At 39.7% G+C, this 13692-nt stretch overlaps 1 protein-coding gene across 1 annotated transcript in view; it reads left to right on the top strand.

Moving 5' to 3' along the window:
* Nucleotides 1-1024: 1024 nt before the first annotated feature.
* The window catches only part of IPCEF1 (interaction protein for cytohesin exchange factors 1), a gene marked incomplete at its 3' end in the record, with an annotated part of 66240 nt that continues 53572 nt past the window's right edge, over nt 1025-13692 (top strand). Inside the window, exons 1-2 of the mRNA XM_084257741.1 lie at nt 1025-1058; nt 1697-1866. Of these exons, the coding sequence (XP_084113867.1) occupies nt 1708-1866 (159 nt within the window). The 5' untranslated portion in view covers nt 1025-1058; nt 1697-1707. The remainder of the gene's footprint in view (nt 1059-1696; nt 1867-13692) is intronic.

The following is a 13692-nucleotide window of genomic DNA, read 5'->3' as shown; positions in this document are numbered from 1 at the left end:
ACCCAAGTTTTAGAACTGTTTTTCAATTGAGTACACTTTTTTTATTCAAAATTGCTATTTATTAACATAAAGGATTGAGTCATTTAAACCTGAATAAATTCAGCTTAGATATTATTGAGGAAAAATGAAACTTCTTAAATCCAAAATGTCTCTCTCTCTGCATACACGCACGCATGCACATACACACACACACACACACACACACGACCATTTAAAAGCATTTAAAAATATTTTTGCTAATCTGATTAAATATCTAATTAAAATATATGGTATGAAATGTGTAGTTCAGATATATTGTCTTATGTCTGATTTGACTATTTGAAGAGCTAGTACATAATAAATGTTGCTAATTAGCTTATCCTCCATGAGAACTATTCAGATCCTTAAACACGGGAAAAGAAGTTCAGATCCTCCTGTACATAAGAATTCCTGACAAGGAGGGTTGACAGTTACCGAGAGCTTGCCCCTTGAGGTGGCAAGCTTAAATCTCTCTCTGGGATATTTAACTCACGTGGCTGAAGTATTGCCCTGTGTGGTAACAGGACCATGGATTTGATAGTCTCATGGAAACCTGCAATATTTTGAGATTGCCGCTGTCTTCCAGGTTTACTTAAATAATCGCTGTTATTTAGAAACTGCAAGCAAAGAAGCCAGGTAATTTTATTCTTCTCTCACAAAAAAAATAAAAGGTGAACTACTGTATTATTTTTAAGAACTTCACCGAGCGTTATCCTGTCGTAACTAAAGTGGCAGGGAGGGCTGCCTGTGGGTGGAAACAGGAAACATTGGTGATAAATGCTGTGTTACATATTTTTTTTCAGGTTCAGCTCAATGTCTATTGATTCTAATTAGCACATTTTGTGCCTCAGCTAGTAGCTCCCCGATAGCTCTGCTTGGAGAGTTTTTTTTTAGATTCCATCCTGCTCATAAACACTGCCACCTCCTCCCTCCTTCTCTCTTTACAAATGTTACCACACAATCAGAAATTTCCTCTTTTCTTTCCTTCCTGCATTTCCAGCAGGTTCCTTTGCGTCAGAAGCCGAGAAAGAAAACTCAAGGTAATTAGATCCCTTTTGTTTCTTTATTCCCTTTTGTGTGCGTGAGTGTGGTTTTGTCTTGGGTGCCGTGTGCGGGATCAGATTTTTGTCTGTCTTAATGTAATGTCAGGAGGTGCACGGCAGATTTTTTTTTTTTTTGGTTATTTTTGGATTGATTTTAAGAAATGATGGCATGCTGCTCATTTGGATGAATCCCTCGTGGCATGTCAACAGAGCTAAAGAGAAACTGGCACAGAAGTGGCGGTGTTTCTAGGGGGGCATTAACCCTTCCCCACCCGTTGCATAACTCCTGCTATTCTTCTGGAAGGGAGCTGTGCCCGGGGCCACCATGTGCCTGGCAGCCTGGGATTTTAATTTTTTTCAACTTCTTCTTCTTGAATAATATTCTTAGACTAACACTTGCATTGTAGCCTCACTTTCTTTGGGCAAATCTTGTCCCTTCTAAGCAGCAAATGCATGTTGGAAAAGCAAATAAAATAGATAAATAATTCCCTCTTTTTTTTTTTTTGCCTTGACTTTGCATGTATTTTGCTAAAAAAAAAAAAAATCCAACTGCCAGGAGGTAAACAATTAAGTTACCATTCACCCCATCACATAGATCGGGTACTACTTCACCTACCTTTTCACGTAACTTGCAGGTTTTTTCACCATGAGTCGAAGGAGGATATCATGTAAAGACCTGGGACATGCTGACTGCCAAGGGTGGCTATATAAGAAAAAGGAAAAGGGAACCTTCCTGAGCAACAAATGGAAAAAGTTCTGGGTGGTGTTGAAGGGATCGTCGCTGTATTGGTACAGCAATCAGATGGTGAGTCCACTGCCTTGCCCCGGTCGCCTACCCGAGCTCTTTAACAAAAGGTGGGTTCAAGATCATGGTGGAGCAGGTGACCCTTATGGGAAACTTTATTTTTGTTTCTGGGACTTGGAACAGAGCGAATAAGTAAGTTTGCTACCGTTTCTGGTCCAGTGGATAGGTAGGTTATTCGGCTGTGTTTTATGGAGGAGAAAACCATCCTGTTTGACCTATCTTTGGTGGGGGAGGGTGTGCAACTTTATATCCTTGCTGCAGGAGGCTTTGGGTTCCAGCACTGTTGCTGTTCCACAGGAGATTCTAATTGTTTCAGAATGTACCTGGATAGCACTTGATGTGGGAACTTGACCTTGTCATAAGGTCCCTCCTGAGAAGGGACTCCGCCTTAAGACTGATTAAGGGTGAAATGGATTCACTTCTCAAAGCTATATATATCCACTTCTCCTTTACCACCTTCCCTTTCACCTTCTGTGTTAGGCAGATGGGTTTTGGCTAACCAGTGCACTCGACTGGTGAGGGCGTCTGATGTTTCTCGCTGCTTGACGTGTTCAGCGATGGCCTTGAACCACGGCTACTTGGACAGAGCTTGAAAATTGGCCTAATTTTATCGTTGAATATGCAGTGCAACTTTGTGGTTGGCTAGTTTTCTGTTGAGAAGGGTTAGAAATAAAGTTGTTGATTGTTAGAAGTTGTGCAGCTCTTTCGGGACTTGAAACATTTCGAAAATGATGATGTTGTTGAACATGGAGTAGAGAAATTTCATATAAAATTAGCTCTCTCCACTAATCGTAGCCCATGGCCTGTCTCAGGAAAGCTTGAGTTTCTCTTTGGAGTGTAGTGAAGCTCAGCAATGGCTGTCCTTTAATCAATTAAGGGAATATTACTTAGAAATTGCCCACAAGGCAGACAAATTCTTTCTTAATGTGCCACTAGTCTTTAAAAATGACTTATGTACGTCCCGTACTCAAGCAACAGAACTTTGGAGCATGTGACTTTGTGAACGTTAGAGAAGTGCTGCAGAGAGTTCGTGGGTAACATTTTTGCTTGATAAATTTACATTCAACGGCCAATAGAAAATCTGTGACCCCTCACCCCCCAGGCCTTTGTCTCCTGGAGATTTGATTAAACTGGCTCCAAGGCCAATCCCCGAGCCTGGCAAGAGCTCTCTCTGTGTGTGACTTGCTCCCTCCCGCCACTGTTTCCCCCTTCATCGCTTTGGTCTTACCTCAACAAAACATGGTACAAATCTTTTCAGCATGTTCTGTAAAGTTATATTTCTTTAAGCCTTTGGTGAATTTTTTTTTTACAAGTTTATCAAATTTAGGAAGGTCACAAGAAAGAATCACCTTGTGGCCTGTGTAGTCTTCTAGCTCTCCTCTCTCTCTCATCTTCCTTCCTGCACAATCCATCATCTAGACTAGCACAAAATCCGTCATCTAGACTAGCCCAAACTAAGGTACCCAGGGCTTGGATCTCACCTTCTATCCTAAGGGATTTTTTTTTTAAGCAAACACAACTTTCTTCTTAAGAAGTAATAAGGTTAATAGAATTTTCTCTCTCTGGATTCATACTATTTTAGACTTGATCTAAAATAAGTGTGATAAGTGATAGTCATCTGCATCTTCGACAAACAGAAAGGACTTACTGGTTTGCCTTGGGATAGTTCTCCAGGAATTTCCAGGGGGTGCTAGAAGGCCGGGAGCTGACCCAGCATGGCGCACCTGTGGGAGAGCACTGAGCTCAGATAGAAAAATGACATTCATGTTCTCATTCAGTTACATTTTTTGGCACAGATGTTCGGGCTGTGTCCCTTCTTCATCGTAATTAAAGGCAGCCCTTCTGAAGCACTCATGTACAGATTTGGCTTATTTGTCTTCATCAGCTCATTGGGTTCCTGCTTCTTTTGGAGAGTAATGAATGGCCTGTTGTAGGTGGTGGGCGTCTCATATGTCCACAGGAGCAGCAGTGCTGGCTGAAACTAGCCAGAGGAGAAGACACCTCGACACACTGTGACACCCCTGTCCTGACCCCTGCCTTGGTTTGCTCCACAATGGGCATAAAGGAAAATTCACGTAGTCAGGCTTCTATTTGAATAAGTTAGATTAGCAGCATCAAATGGAGACTAAGCTTACTGCTGTCTGCCTGCGGAATTAACCTACTAACCCAATGAGGTGGAACAGAAAGACTTCCAATTGCCTAACTCTAGGACTGTGTTACAGAGGAATTCTTCTCCACACACAGATGCATATGTGTGTGCACCCCCTTGCACACACACAACCACACACACACACACACACACTCTGACATCTTAATTATACGTTATGAGGAAAAAAGGCTGCTCAACTAATACTTAATTAACAGTCATATTCCTGCTATCTGTGTGAATGTCAACTGTGAAATAAGAGCCAGACACACGCCCTCCAGCTAAGAACAGCTATTTACTTTCTGCCACTTAAGAAATTCAGATTCAACAAAGTAGCTTCCCAGGCACCTAAGCCTTATGAACAAACTTCTTATTCTACCTTTCCTGTTCCTTATTCCCTCTCAGATGGCTTGATGCTGAGAGGTAACAGCTCATGGCTTCCTAATGAGAACTGCCTCTCATCAAATGACTACTATAAGACAAGGAATATTCCAGATACCGTTATCCCTATTCTTTTTCACTCCTCAAATGCATCCTCAGAAGTAGTAGTTGTTTTGAAATTTGGGAAGACTGAGGCTCAGAGAGAGCATACAAATGGCCCCAGGTGACACCAGGCATAGCTGGGGGGAATAGATCAAGGAGTCAGCACTCTGGGACTCCCCCAACCCCCAGTGTTGTGACCCCAGGCAGTGCCAGGACTGGATCACCCTGCTTTCTATCATTGAGGGGGTTCAGGGGGAACTACCCTAGAAATTAAATCTGGGGCAGTTCCCCTGTGAAGTGAGTTGATCTCATTGGCTTCCTTGGCTGGTTTCTGTTATTCCCTGATACCCCAGGAGTCCACATCACATTCCTCTGAGGTTGGTTCTTGTTGTCCAGTCACTGAATCGTGTCTGCTTTCATCAGACTTTGCAGCTTTAAATGGCATCACCCAGATTTCCTTGAGAAAGGTCAAACCAGAGACTCACCCACCATTTTCACACCCATATCATGTGCTGAGAGTGCGATTCAGCACACGGAGCCCATGCCAAGCCTTTCGAGCCGTGTTCAGGTTTAACTGCTATAAAAATCCAGGCTGTTTAAAATCCTGGGTGTGAGAAATCCACACAGTCGTTTTCTTTGGGCTCGGGGGTGAAGTACATCTTTATTTTCCTATTCTGGTCTTCCTGATCGATAGCTTCACTTCCCCCACCAGAGCTTCAGCTACAAAATTTACTTTAATTCCTGCTCAAAGTCATCTACTGGTTCTCCCTTTAAGCCTTTCCAGATGCTGTTTCTCAGCTCTGCAAACTCTTGTCTCCATGCCCTAAAGTCTTTCTCCCATCCCATGAGGCTAATACCTCCAACTCCTCAGTCAAATTTAGTTGAAACAGCACTTTTCTACGTGACCTTTCCTTATTCTCTGACCTCCATCACGCCATAGCAGCTTCCACTTTTCCGATGATATTCATCCTCCTTCTTGGAGCTTTGTCAGACTTGCTGTTTTCCACACTGGACGGCAATCTCTGTAGGGCAGGGCCACAGAATATTTTTAGCACTGTGCACTGTGTTTGACACTTAGGCACTCAGTGAATATTTTTTGGCATCATAAATAAATGAGATTCGTGAAGCATTTACATGACCCAAGGGCATTTTGAGAAGAGGGGGTGCAGAGTGAGGATGCTTTGATGGAGAATAACTTTCTAGCAAAAGGATTCCACTTCTATTCTTAAAACAGATACAGGGTAAAGTGCAGTTTGGGGTTTGCTAGAAGCCTCTGAGATTCCAAAGAGGTCCTGCAGCTTCTCTCACTTTGTCAGGACATTAGTAAGGGCTATAGGATTAGATTCTTTGGAATCATGACCTCTGCCTGAAAATCAGGGTCAGTAGATTAAGACAACCAGCCTGGGGCAGAAATGCTGAAAGAGAAATCAGAGATTTCTCAGGTAAATTCCATCTCCTCCAGCACTGCCCCTGGACCCTGCTTTTCACCAGGCACCTGCAGACTGAAGTTTGGCATCAAAATTTCCTCTCTGGTGAAGGAGAAGCAAAGTCCTGTGTAACTGTTTTCCTTCAGGCATGTCTCTATGAAATAGTGACAAGTTCTTAGGATATTACTACTTTTTTTTTTAAACTATCTTATACTTTTAGGTTTGTAGATTACTCCTTTTTTTGGCGAGAATTTTTTTTTTTAAATCTTCTCAGAATTCTTAATTAAAATCTTGCTTAGTTTCTTGGGAAATATGTTGTGGATTTTATTTATACCCAAGACAGATCCCAAAGTAAATGTATGTTATATAACCAACATAATGTTAGTGAGATTATTGAATGTTTCTATACAGAGAGCACACCTTCATTTACTTACTGGTGTGTGTGTGTGTGTGTGTGTGTTTTGCTTTATCCAGGAGCATATGTGGGCTATTAAAATATTATCGGCCAATGTTATTTCAATAAAACAAGAAGAAGAAGAAAGGGAATCTTTATCCATTTCCTTGTGGAAGACAAGATGCAATGCCACTTTTAAAAACTGGATATTCTTTGTCTGTAAACCTTTTAAAGATGTTTATTAAAAAAATTTCTCAACCTCACTGAGCCATCTGTGTTGATAGCTCTGCTCAGCATAGATAGAATCAAATTAACCACTCCATTGTTCTTAAAAGCAAAAAAAAAAAAAAAAAAAAAAAAGCAAAGCAAAACAAAAAAACAACCTTCCAAACAAAAAAACCAAACACCAAAAACAAGAGAAGTCCCCCAAAAACAAAACACAAAACTGCGTTGAGGGGCATAGACGTTATGTTGGTATGTTTTCAGAGGCATTCCCCAAGCCATTTACTCTTTTAATTACAAAGCACAGTTTAATATTAGTTACAGATCATAGAGCTTTAAAATCCCTAAATGAACCCAGCATGAAAAGTTTACCATCCATCCATTTATCCATTCCCCCTTCTCATTCACCTACATATCCTTTCACCACTATATATTGAGAACTTAATAATTTGGCTCACTTGTAAATGCTAACGTAGGTTTTAAAGAAAAAGAGACTGCAATTCTTGTATTAAGACCCTGTAAACTGATGGAGGAGAAAAGACAAGAAAAATGGTTGGGAAAAAATGGTTCTGGCTTGGAAAAGTACTGATACTCCTCTAAATTCCAGTAGTAAGGGAGACATTTTGAGTCAAATGTGAGGGAATTCTGCCACAGTGACTTTTACCCCTGGGCGATTTGCTTTCCTTTTTGTTAGGAAGGTGTGTTTTTCCCTTTTTGTTATTTTCCAAGGCTGCATCATTTCCTTGCTCAAAGAGACCAGTCTGCCTTACTAGACAAAACACAGTTTTCAACAACAACAACAACAAAACAGCCCTTCTGTGGGTTGTAGGGCACATAGGCTTTAGGGAGAAGAATCTCTTTCCACACCTTGGGAGGTAGCTTCATCTGGTGATGGAGGGTAGGGGCTGGCATTCCAGTCTGGGAACTCTATGGACAAGGAGATGAGGATATTAACGACTAAGGCAGGCGACTGAGTTAGGTATTACACTGAATTCTCATAATAACCCAGCAGATAGATTTTATTATCCCCATTTTTCAAGGGAGTTTACTGAAGCTCAGGGAATTAAGCTCACTCAAAGTCATATAAAGAGTAAATGGCAGAGCTGGGAATAAAAAAAACCACCAAGATATATCAATACTGAAGCCATGCTCTTTTGCTGAAGTTGCATGACTTCCTTGTCTAGAGGTGAGACACCCCTCAAACTCACAGTGCAGGGATGTGGGTTAGGTCCAGTAGGCAGTGGGGAGACACAGCATATTCTTTTTTTTTTTCAGATTTATTTATTTATGAATACAAGAGCTGGGGTACAGGCCAGAGATGTGGGGGGTGAGAGGATTCACCAGAGACAGAGTGGGGAACAGAACAGGCAGACTGACTGAAGTACACTGCTGAGGGGAGCAGCGGGCGAGACAGGAGAGGTCTGCTGTGCCATGTGGTCCCCTGCTTGGCCGGGGATCGAACTCATGCTGCAGAGGCTTCGGATTGCTTCATAATGCTGTGCTTAACTCCTTGTGCCACCAGGGAGGCCCGATACATATTCTTGAGTTGGAAGATGCTCTACAGAAATTTACATTTGAAAACTGTTAGCTTAGCAGTCCTAAATAGGATGTGGTAGAGAAGATGTGGTATAGAATAAGTGAAAGAACTTCCAGAAAGTCCACTAAGAGATGGTGACAAAATGTAGGCACGGTGGCAGGAATCCCTGGACCACGGTAGAAGGACTGAAACACTACATGGTAAAAAAGGGCAAAGCATGGTGAGCCCTTGGCAAAAAGACACAAAACACTCAAGGCGAAAAATAATGATTTCATAAGCCAGAAAGAAAAAGAAAAATACCGGGTGGTCCCACTCATAGCAGGAATCTAGAAAACTTAAATAAGGGACCAGGAAAAAGAATAACTATAAGAAAGAAAATATCAAAATCAACAAACAACTATGAACCAGAGACACTCTATGGGGGGTGGGGGTGGGGAAAGGAGGGATTGGGGTCAAAATAAGGGGGTTGTAATTGTATGGGGAACATAAAAATAAAATTTAAATAAAATGTGAAAAAAATAAAATGTATAATTAAAAAAATGATTTCAAGCTTTGGAGCCTGAGGAAACTGGGAAAATACAGAAATTAAGGGGAAAGAGTTTGTAGCTAAAAATGCAACTCATTTAGACTTAATGTTATTTACTTTTTGTTTTATTTTAGTTTTGCGTTTTTCTTCTTTGTGTAAAATTACTAGTAACTTGTGTTGCTTAGTAGTCAAGTAACCATTTATTGATGTTATTTGTGCTGTGGCATCAACAGTTGGAGGGAGCTCTGGGGCCCCTGGGCTGTGCATAGAAGAGGTGACTCACCCAACTCATTTCATAGAGACTTGGGAAATTGATGAGGCATGTAAGTCAATTTCTGGCTTAATGCATATAATGCAGACTTTTCAGTTCTTTGAGAATCTCATCTGCCTGCCCAAATGTGACTGGTGTCTCTCATTGTTTGAATGGTTCCACTGGTGTGTGAGTTCGAGTAACTTTGACTGTAGCATATGTTTTCAATTTTTAGCTACAAATGCATTTCATGTGAATACAAGAGGAGCTTAGATTTGGAAGGGATTTTTCTTGGAATTAGCTTTATGAGAATCTCTTATAGCAAAGATTTAACCGTTTTTAGGCTTGGCAGAATTATCTTTGCAGAAAATTATCCTCAAAATCAGAATTTCTCTTTTCATAAGAGTACATTTTGGAAGTTTCAATAAATATGCATCATCTTTTTTTCAGCACAAGAAAATTAAAGAATTAGTTATTCCTCCCTTGGGAGAAGACAAAACAGTCTTCTGTACCTTGTATTAGAAATCAGTTATTAGCAGAGATTTCAGACAAATATGTGTGAGTTTACCATAGATTGGGGAAAAAACCAGGAATTTATAAGTGATATAATCCGAGATTTTTCTATTCATTTTAAAAAATTAAAAAAAAAATTTAACATGTATAATCTAAACACCGAGACATATTCTTTACCTCTAGTTTAAACTGCCCCCAGAAGTTAGAATTAGATGGGCTCAAGCAACACCAGGTTGTTTCGGAACAAATTACTTATCCATGAATTACATAAATCAGTGAAAGCATTATTGAATATCCGACATATTCCCAGAGTTCCACCAAAATGAGATGCTTTTTGAATTTAGAATTTCTAAATTACTTTAACACCACACTGGTTGTTTTAGCCAACAACCTACTTCTGGATGTATCCCAAGCAAAATTCCAATTTTCTAAAATGTATTTTCAGAAAATATAAATCAAACTAACTAGGTGTGTTTGTATTGGGAAGGAAAATGAGAAAGAGTAGAATTGACAGCTCCACCCAGGGAAGAATATAATGGTGAGCAGTTGACCTCAAGATGACAACTGATGGCTGAAATTGATAAAATGACTATGTAGTCCCACTTGAGTGTAAGAACCACTGAGGCTTTTTGAACTTTGTCACATCTCTCCTTATGCTTTCTTGTGTGTGGAAAAGATCTTTAAAATGATGTTTGATTTAATTCATGTATTGCCCAAGATGCTATCACTGTGCCCATTTACTTATTTTCCTTAGGTTCCAGAAGGTATTTCTAAAATAAAGGTTTCCCACCCCAACTTTGTGATCAGCCTGTCAGTATTTGGGGCAGGCTGTTTTCAGTAACTTCTCATAGCTAAATTTATAGAACGTGGGAGCAATTACTAATGCTGACAGTATTTTTCAATTTTTTTCAAAACTTCAAAATTGATTGTGAAACACCAAGATGATGAAGTCCTTCAATTCTTCATCTAGTTCTCAGGAGGCAATGAGATTTTGGGGCCTGACGATTGGAAGAAGATGAGAGTTAATGATGCTGGTTGGGACATGCCGGGCACAGTCCCAGGTCACAGCCTGACAGATACTGTTGCGGGGGGAAGCAGGATCCTCCCTCCCTGGAGGCCACTGGTGCTTTCTCTGGTGTTTCTACAACTTCTCCCTGTTTTACTTCATCTTTTTTGGGTAGAATCTACATTCTTGTTTCTTGCACACCTACAGTAGTTTTAAAAGATTTAAAATATTGCATAATATATGTTCATTCAAGAAAAAGGATAAAATACAAGTGAGCAAAATTTAAAAAAGAAGATAGGGAAACACACAAAAAGAAATGAATTAAGATCATTTATTTATTTAAATGATGTGCAACCCCACCTTGATGTGATCACCAGGAACATTTGGTGTTTATTTTGGCCAATATTTTTTGCTGTGTTTTCCAAAATAAAGTACTATTGCAAGTGCTGTTGCAACTTGACTTTCTGACTAAACAATAAATTCTCAGCATATTTTCATGTCAATACAAAGAGATCCACAGCATCATTTCTAATAACTGTATCACATACAGATATATCATCTTTTATTTATCAATCCATACAATTTAAAATCAGAATTGCTTTGATTGTTAAATCCTTTAAAATAGCTAACAGGAGACAGAATGCACAAGCACATAGACATTAACTTAAATATGAAGCAATGCATATTTGTATTTATGTGTCTGCATAAAGAAAATGTGTGTATCTGTATACTATCAATATTAGTGTGCAAGCATATGATGTGTGGGTTTTAATTTAGTCATTTTTTTGAAGCAAGGAGGTAGGAAGGAGGGTTTCCCTGGGATGGGATGATGGGAAGACATCACCTTGGGTCTCGTCCTGCACATCTTAGGAAGCTGTGTATCCTTTGTCAGTGATGCAACTCTCTCCGCATCCATTTGTAAGTACACTTTGACCAAGAATACTGTGTCTGCATAATCAGAGAGACATTGAGAAGATCAAATGTATCTTAAAGCAATATAAAAAACCAAAGGCACATATACAAAGACAATTTTAAATACATTTTAGATGAAATGTTCTCGCATAATATTATGATTTTAGGATGCAGAAGATTGTGCTAAAGATTTTCAGACACTAAAAGTGGCTTATTCGGATGACAATAGCCTGTCCTGGTCAGGACATCCTAGAAATATGCCTACTGACCCTGTATCAAGGGTAATTTTAAGCCATAAAACAGGGGAGTTAACAAGAGGGTCTTGGGGGATTCAGCACAGTGTTTCCTAGCTTGGAGGGAGACTTCTGGCAATCATGATTTAGTGATACCCGTTTCCCAAGCAATCGAATGAGTAGTGGCCCAAGGGATGAACTGAACTTTGGGTTAGATTTGAGGGTTTTCTGGAGAAGTCATTACTTGAAGATTTATCATCCTCTGGAGCAAGTTCTAAGGGCCAAGGACCCAGCTGCTTCTACAGACATGTTAACTGGGAAACTCATCTGCTGCCACACTGCTGTGGCTCATTGCCCAGAGAGCAAGTCTCAAGAACATTTCAGAAGGAAGTTATGCAGTAGAAATAAAAAAAAAAAGAGAATATTTTTTAAAAAATTAGGAACTTAGGAGACCGTGATTGAAACTATCTTAAAAGAAGACACAGGTGATGACATCCTGTACAAGGTGATGTTCCCCAGTTCAGGACCAGGAGGACAGGTCCTGCCTTGCAGAGACTTAACGACGAAGGCAAACTAGCCACCAACTCCAGGCCTCGGCTTCCTTCCCTGTGAAACAGACACGGACAGGTGGCTGTTACCTGTGCAAGGGCTGGTGCCCATCAGCAGTCTGTGCACCACTGGTCTTTTCAAACTTTGAATCTTATGAAACTTGCTGTGGCAGATGCGTTTTCATCCCTTTCTGTCAAATGATGATTTTCAGAGTAGTATATTTAAAAACTTTTAAAAGGCAAAATGCAGTTTTAAACTACACATAATATGAACTTTAACTGCTTTTAAAAGTGCAGCTCAGATGACCTTCAGTGTATTTGTGAATAACTTCAGAACTCTTACAAAACCCACACCCTGCGCATTCAACAGTAGCACCTCATTCTCCATTTCTCCATCCCTGGCGACTGTCATTCTCCTGTCTGTCTTTGTGAACTTGACTACTCATTGATAGTCAAGTCCTTCACATTCCATCATATTTTGTCCTTTGTGATGGGCTTATTTCATGTAGCACAGTGTCCTCAAGATTCATCCATCTTGTAGCAGCATCAGAATTTCCTTTCTTTTTAGGGCTGAGTAATGTTCCATTTTATGTGTCCACCATGCTCTGTTTATCCATTCATAGCTGTCGATGAACACTTGGGTTTGACATGCCTTTTGGCTATTGTGGATAACGTTACTATGAAGGCGAGGATAAAATAATCTTGTTGAGACCCTGCTTCCATTCCTTTTGGTTACATTCTCAGAAGTGTAATGGGTAGATATTATGATAATTCTATTTTGAATTCTCTGAGGAACTGCCTTGCTGCTTTCTATAGTGGCTGTACCATTTTACATTCTGCCAAGAGAGCACAGATGTGCCACTTTCCCCGCATCCTCACCAACACTTGGTATTTCCTGTTTTATTTTATTTTATTGTTTTACAGTAGCCCTCCCCATGGGAGTGAGGGGGTCTCTCATTGCAGCTCTGATTGGAATTTCCCTCCTGTTTATTGCCCTTGAGCTTCTGGCCACTTGTGTAACTTCTTTGGAGAAATTACTTTTCCCATGTTTGAACTGAGTTAGCAGTTATGTTGTTGAGTAGCATCTTAATGACCCTCATGAAACTCAAGAAAGAAGTTTAGAGAGGTTTGAAAGTTCCTGAAGTATTGAAAGATTTAATATACATTGTGCAAAGGCAAGATTGTGCATTTAGCTGTGATTTTAAATGAACTAACCTTATTTTTTATTTCTTCTAAATATTTAATACTAAAAGAGAATATACCAAAATTTTAAATTTTCTTAAATGGTATTGCATTTAAGAGTAAATGGCATTTACTCTTCCCCCAGTTCTTTTTTAACCATGGTTGATAGATAAGATTTCTTAAATAGCCAGAGAGATTATATATTCTGTAATAATGTAAAAAAAAAATACCAAATGTGTTCTATGTAGAACATCCATTTCCAGGCATTTGTAAGAAGAAAATCTCTTTGGATAAAAGTTACATTGTATCCATAGGGTAACATTAGATAAATCCAAATGCAAAGATATTTTAATAAAAACATACCCCAGATAATGTATGAAGGATGTAGGGAGTTTGTTAGTATTATCACCCTCCAAAGAATTAAAAGGCCTTTTTCAACCATTAATC

The sequence above is a fragment of the Talpa europaea genome (assembly GCF_964194135.1).
Source record: "Talpa europaea genome assembly, chromosome: 2".
In the NCBI taxonomy this organism is placed as follows: domain Eukaryota; kingdom Metazoa; phylum Chordata; class Mammalia; order Eulipotyphla; family Talpidae; genus Talpa; species Talpa europaea.
Note: the sequence above shows the minus strand (reverse complement) of the source record. Positions and strands in the feature narration are given on the sequence as shown.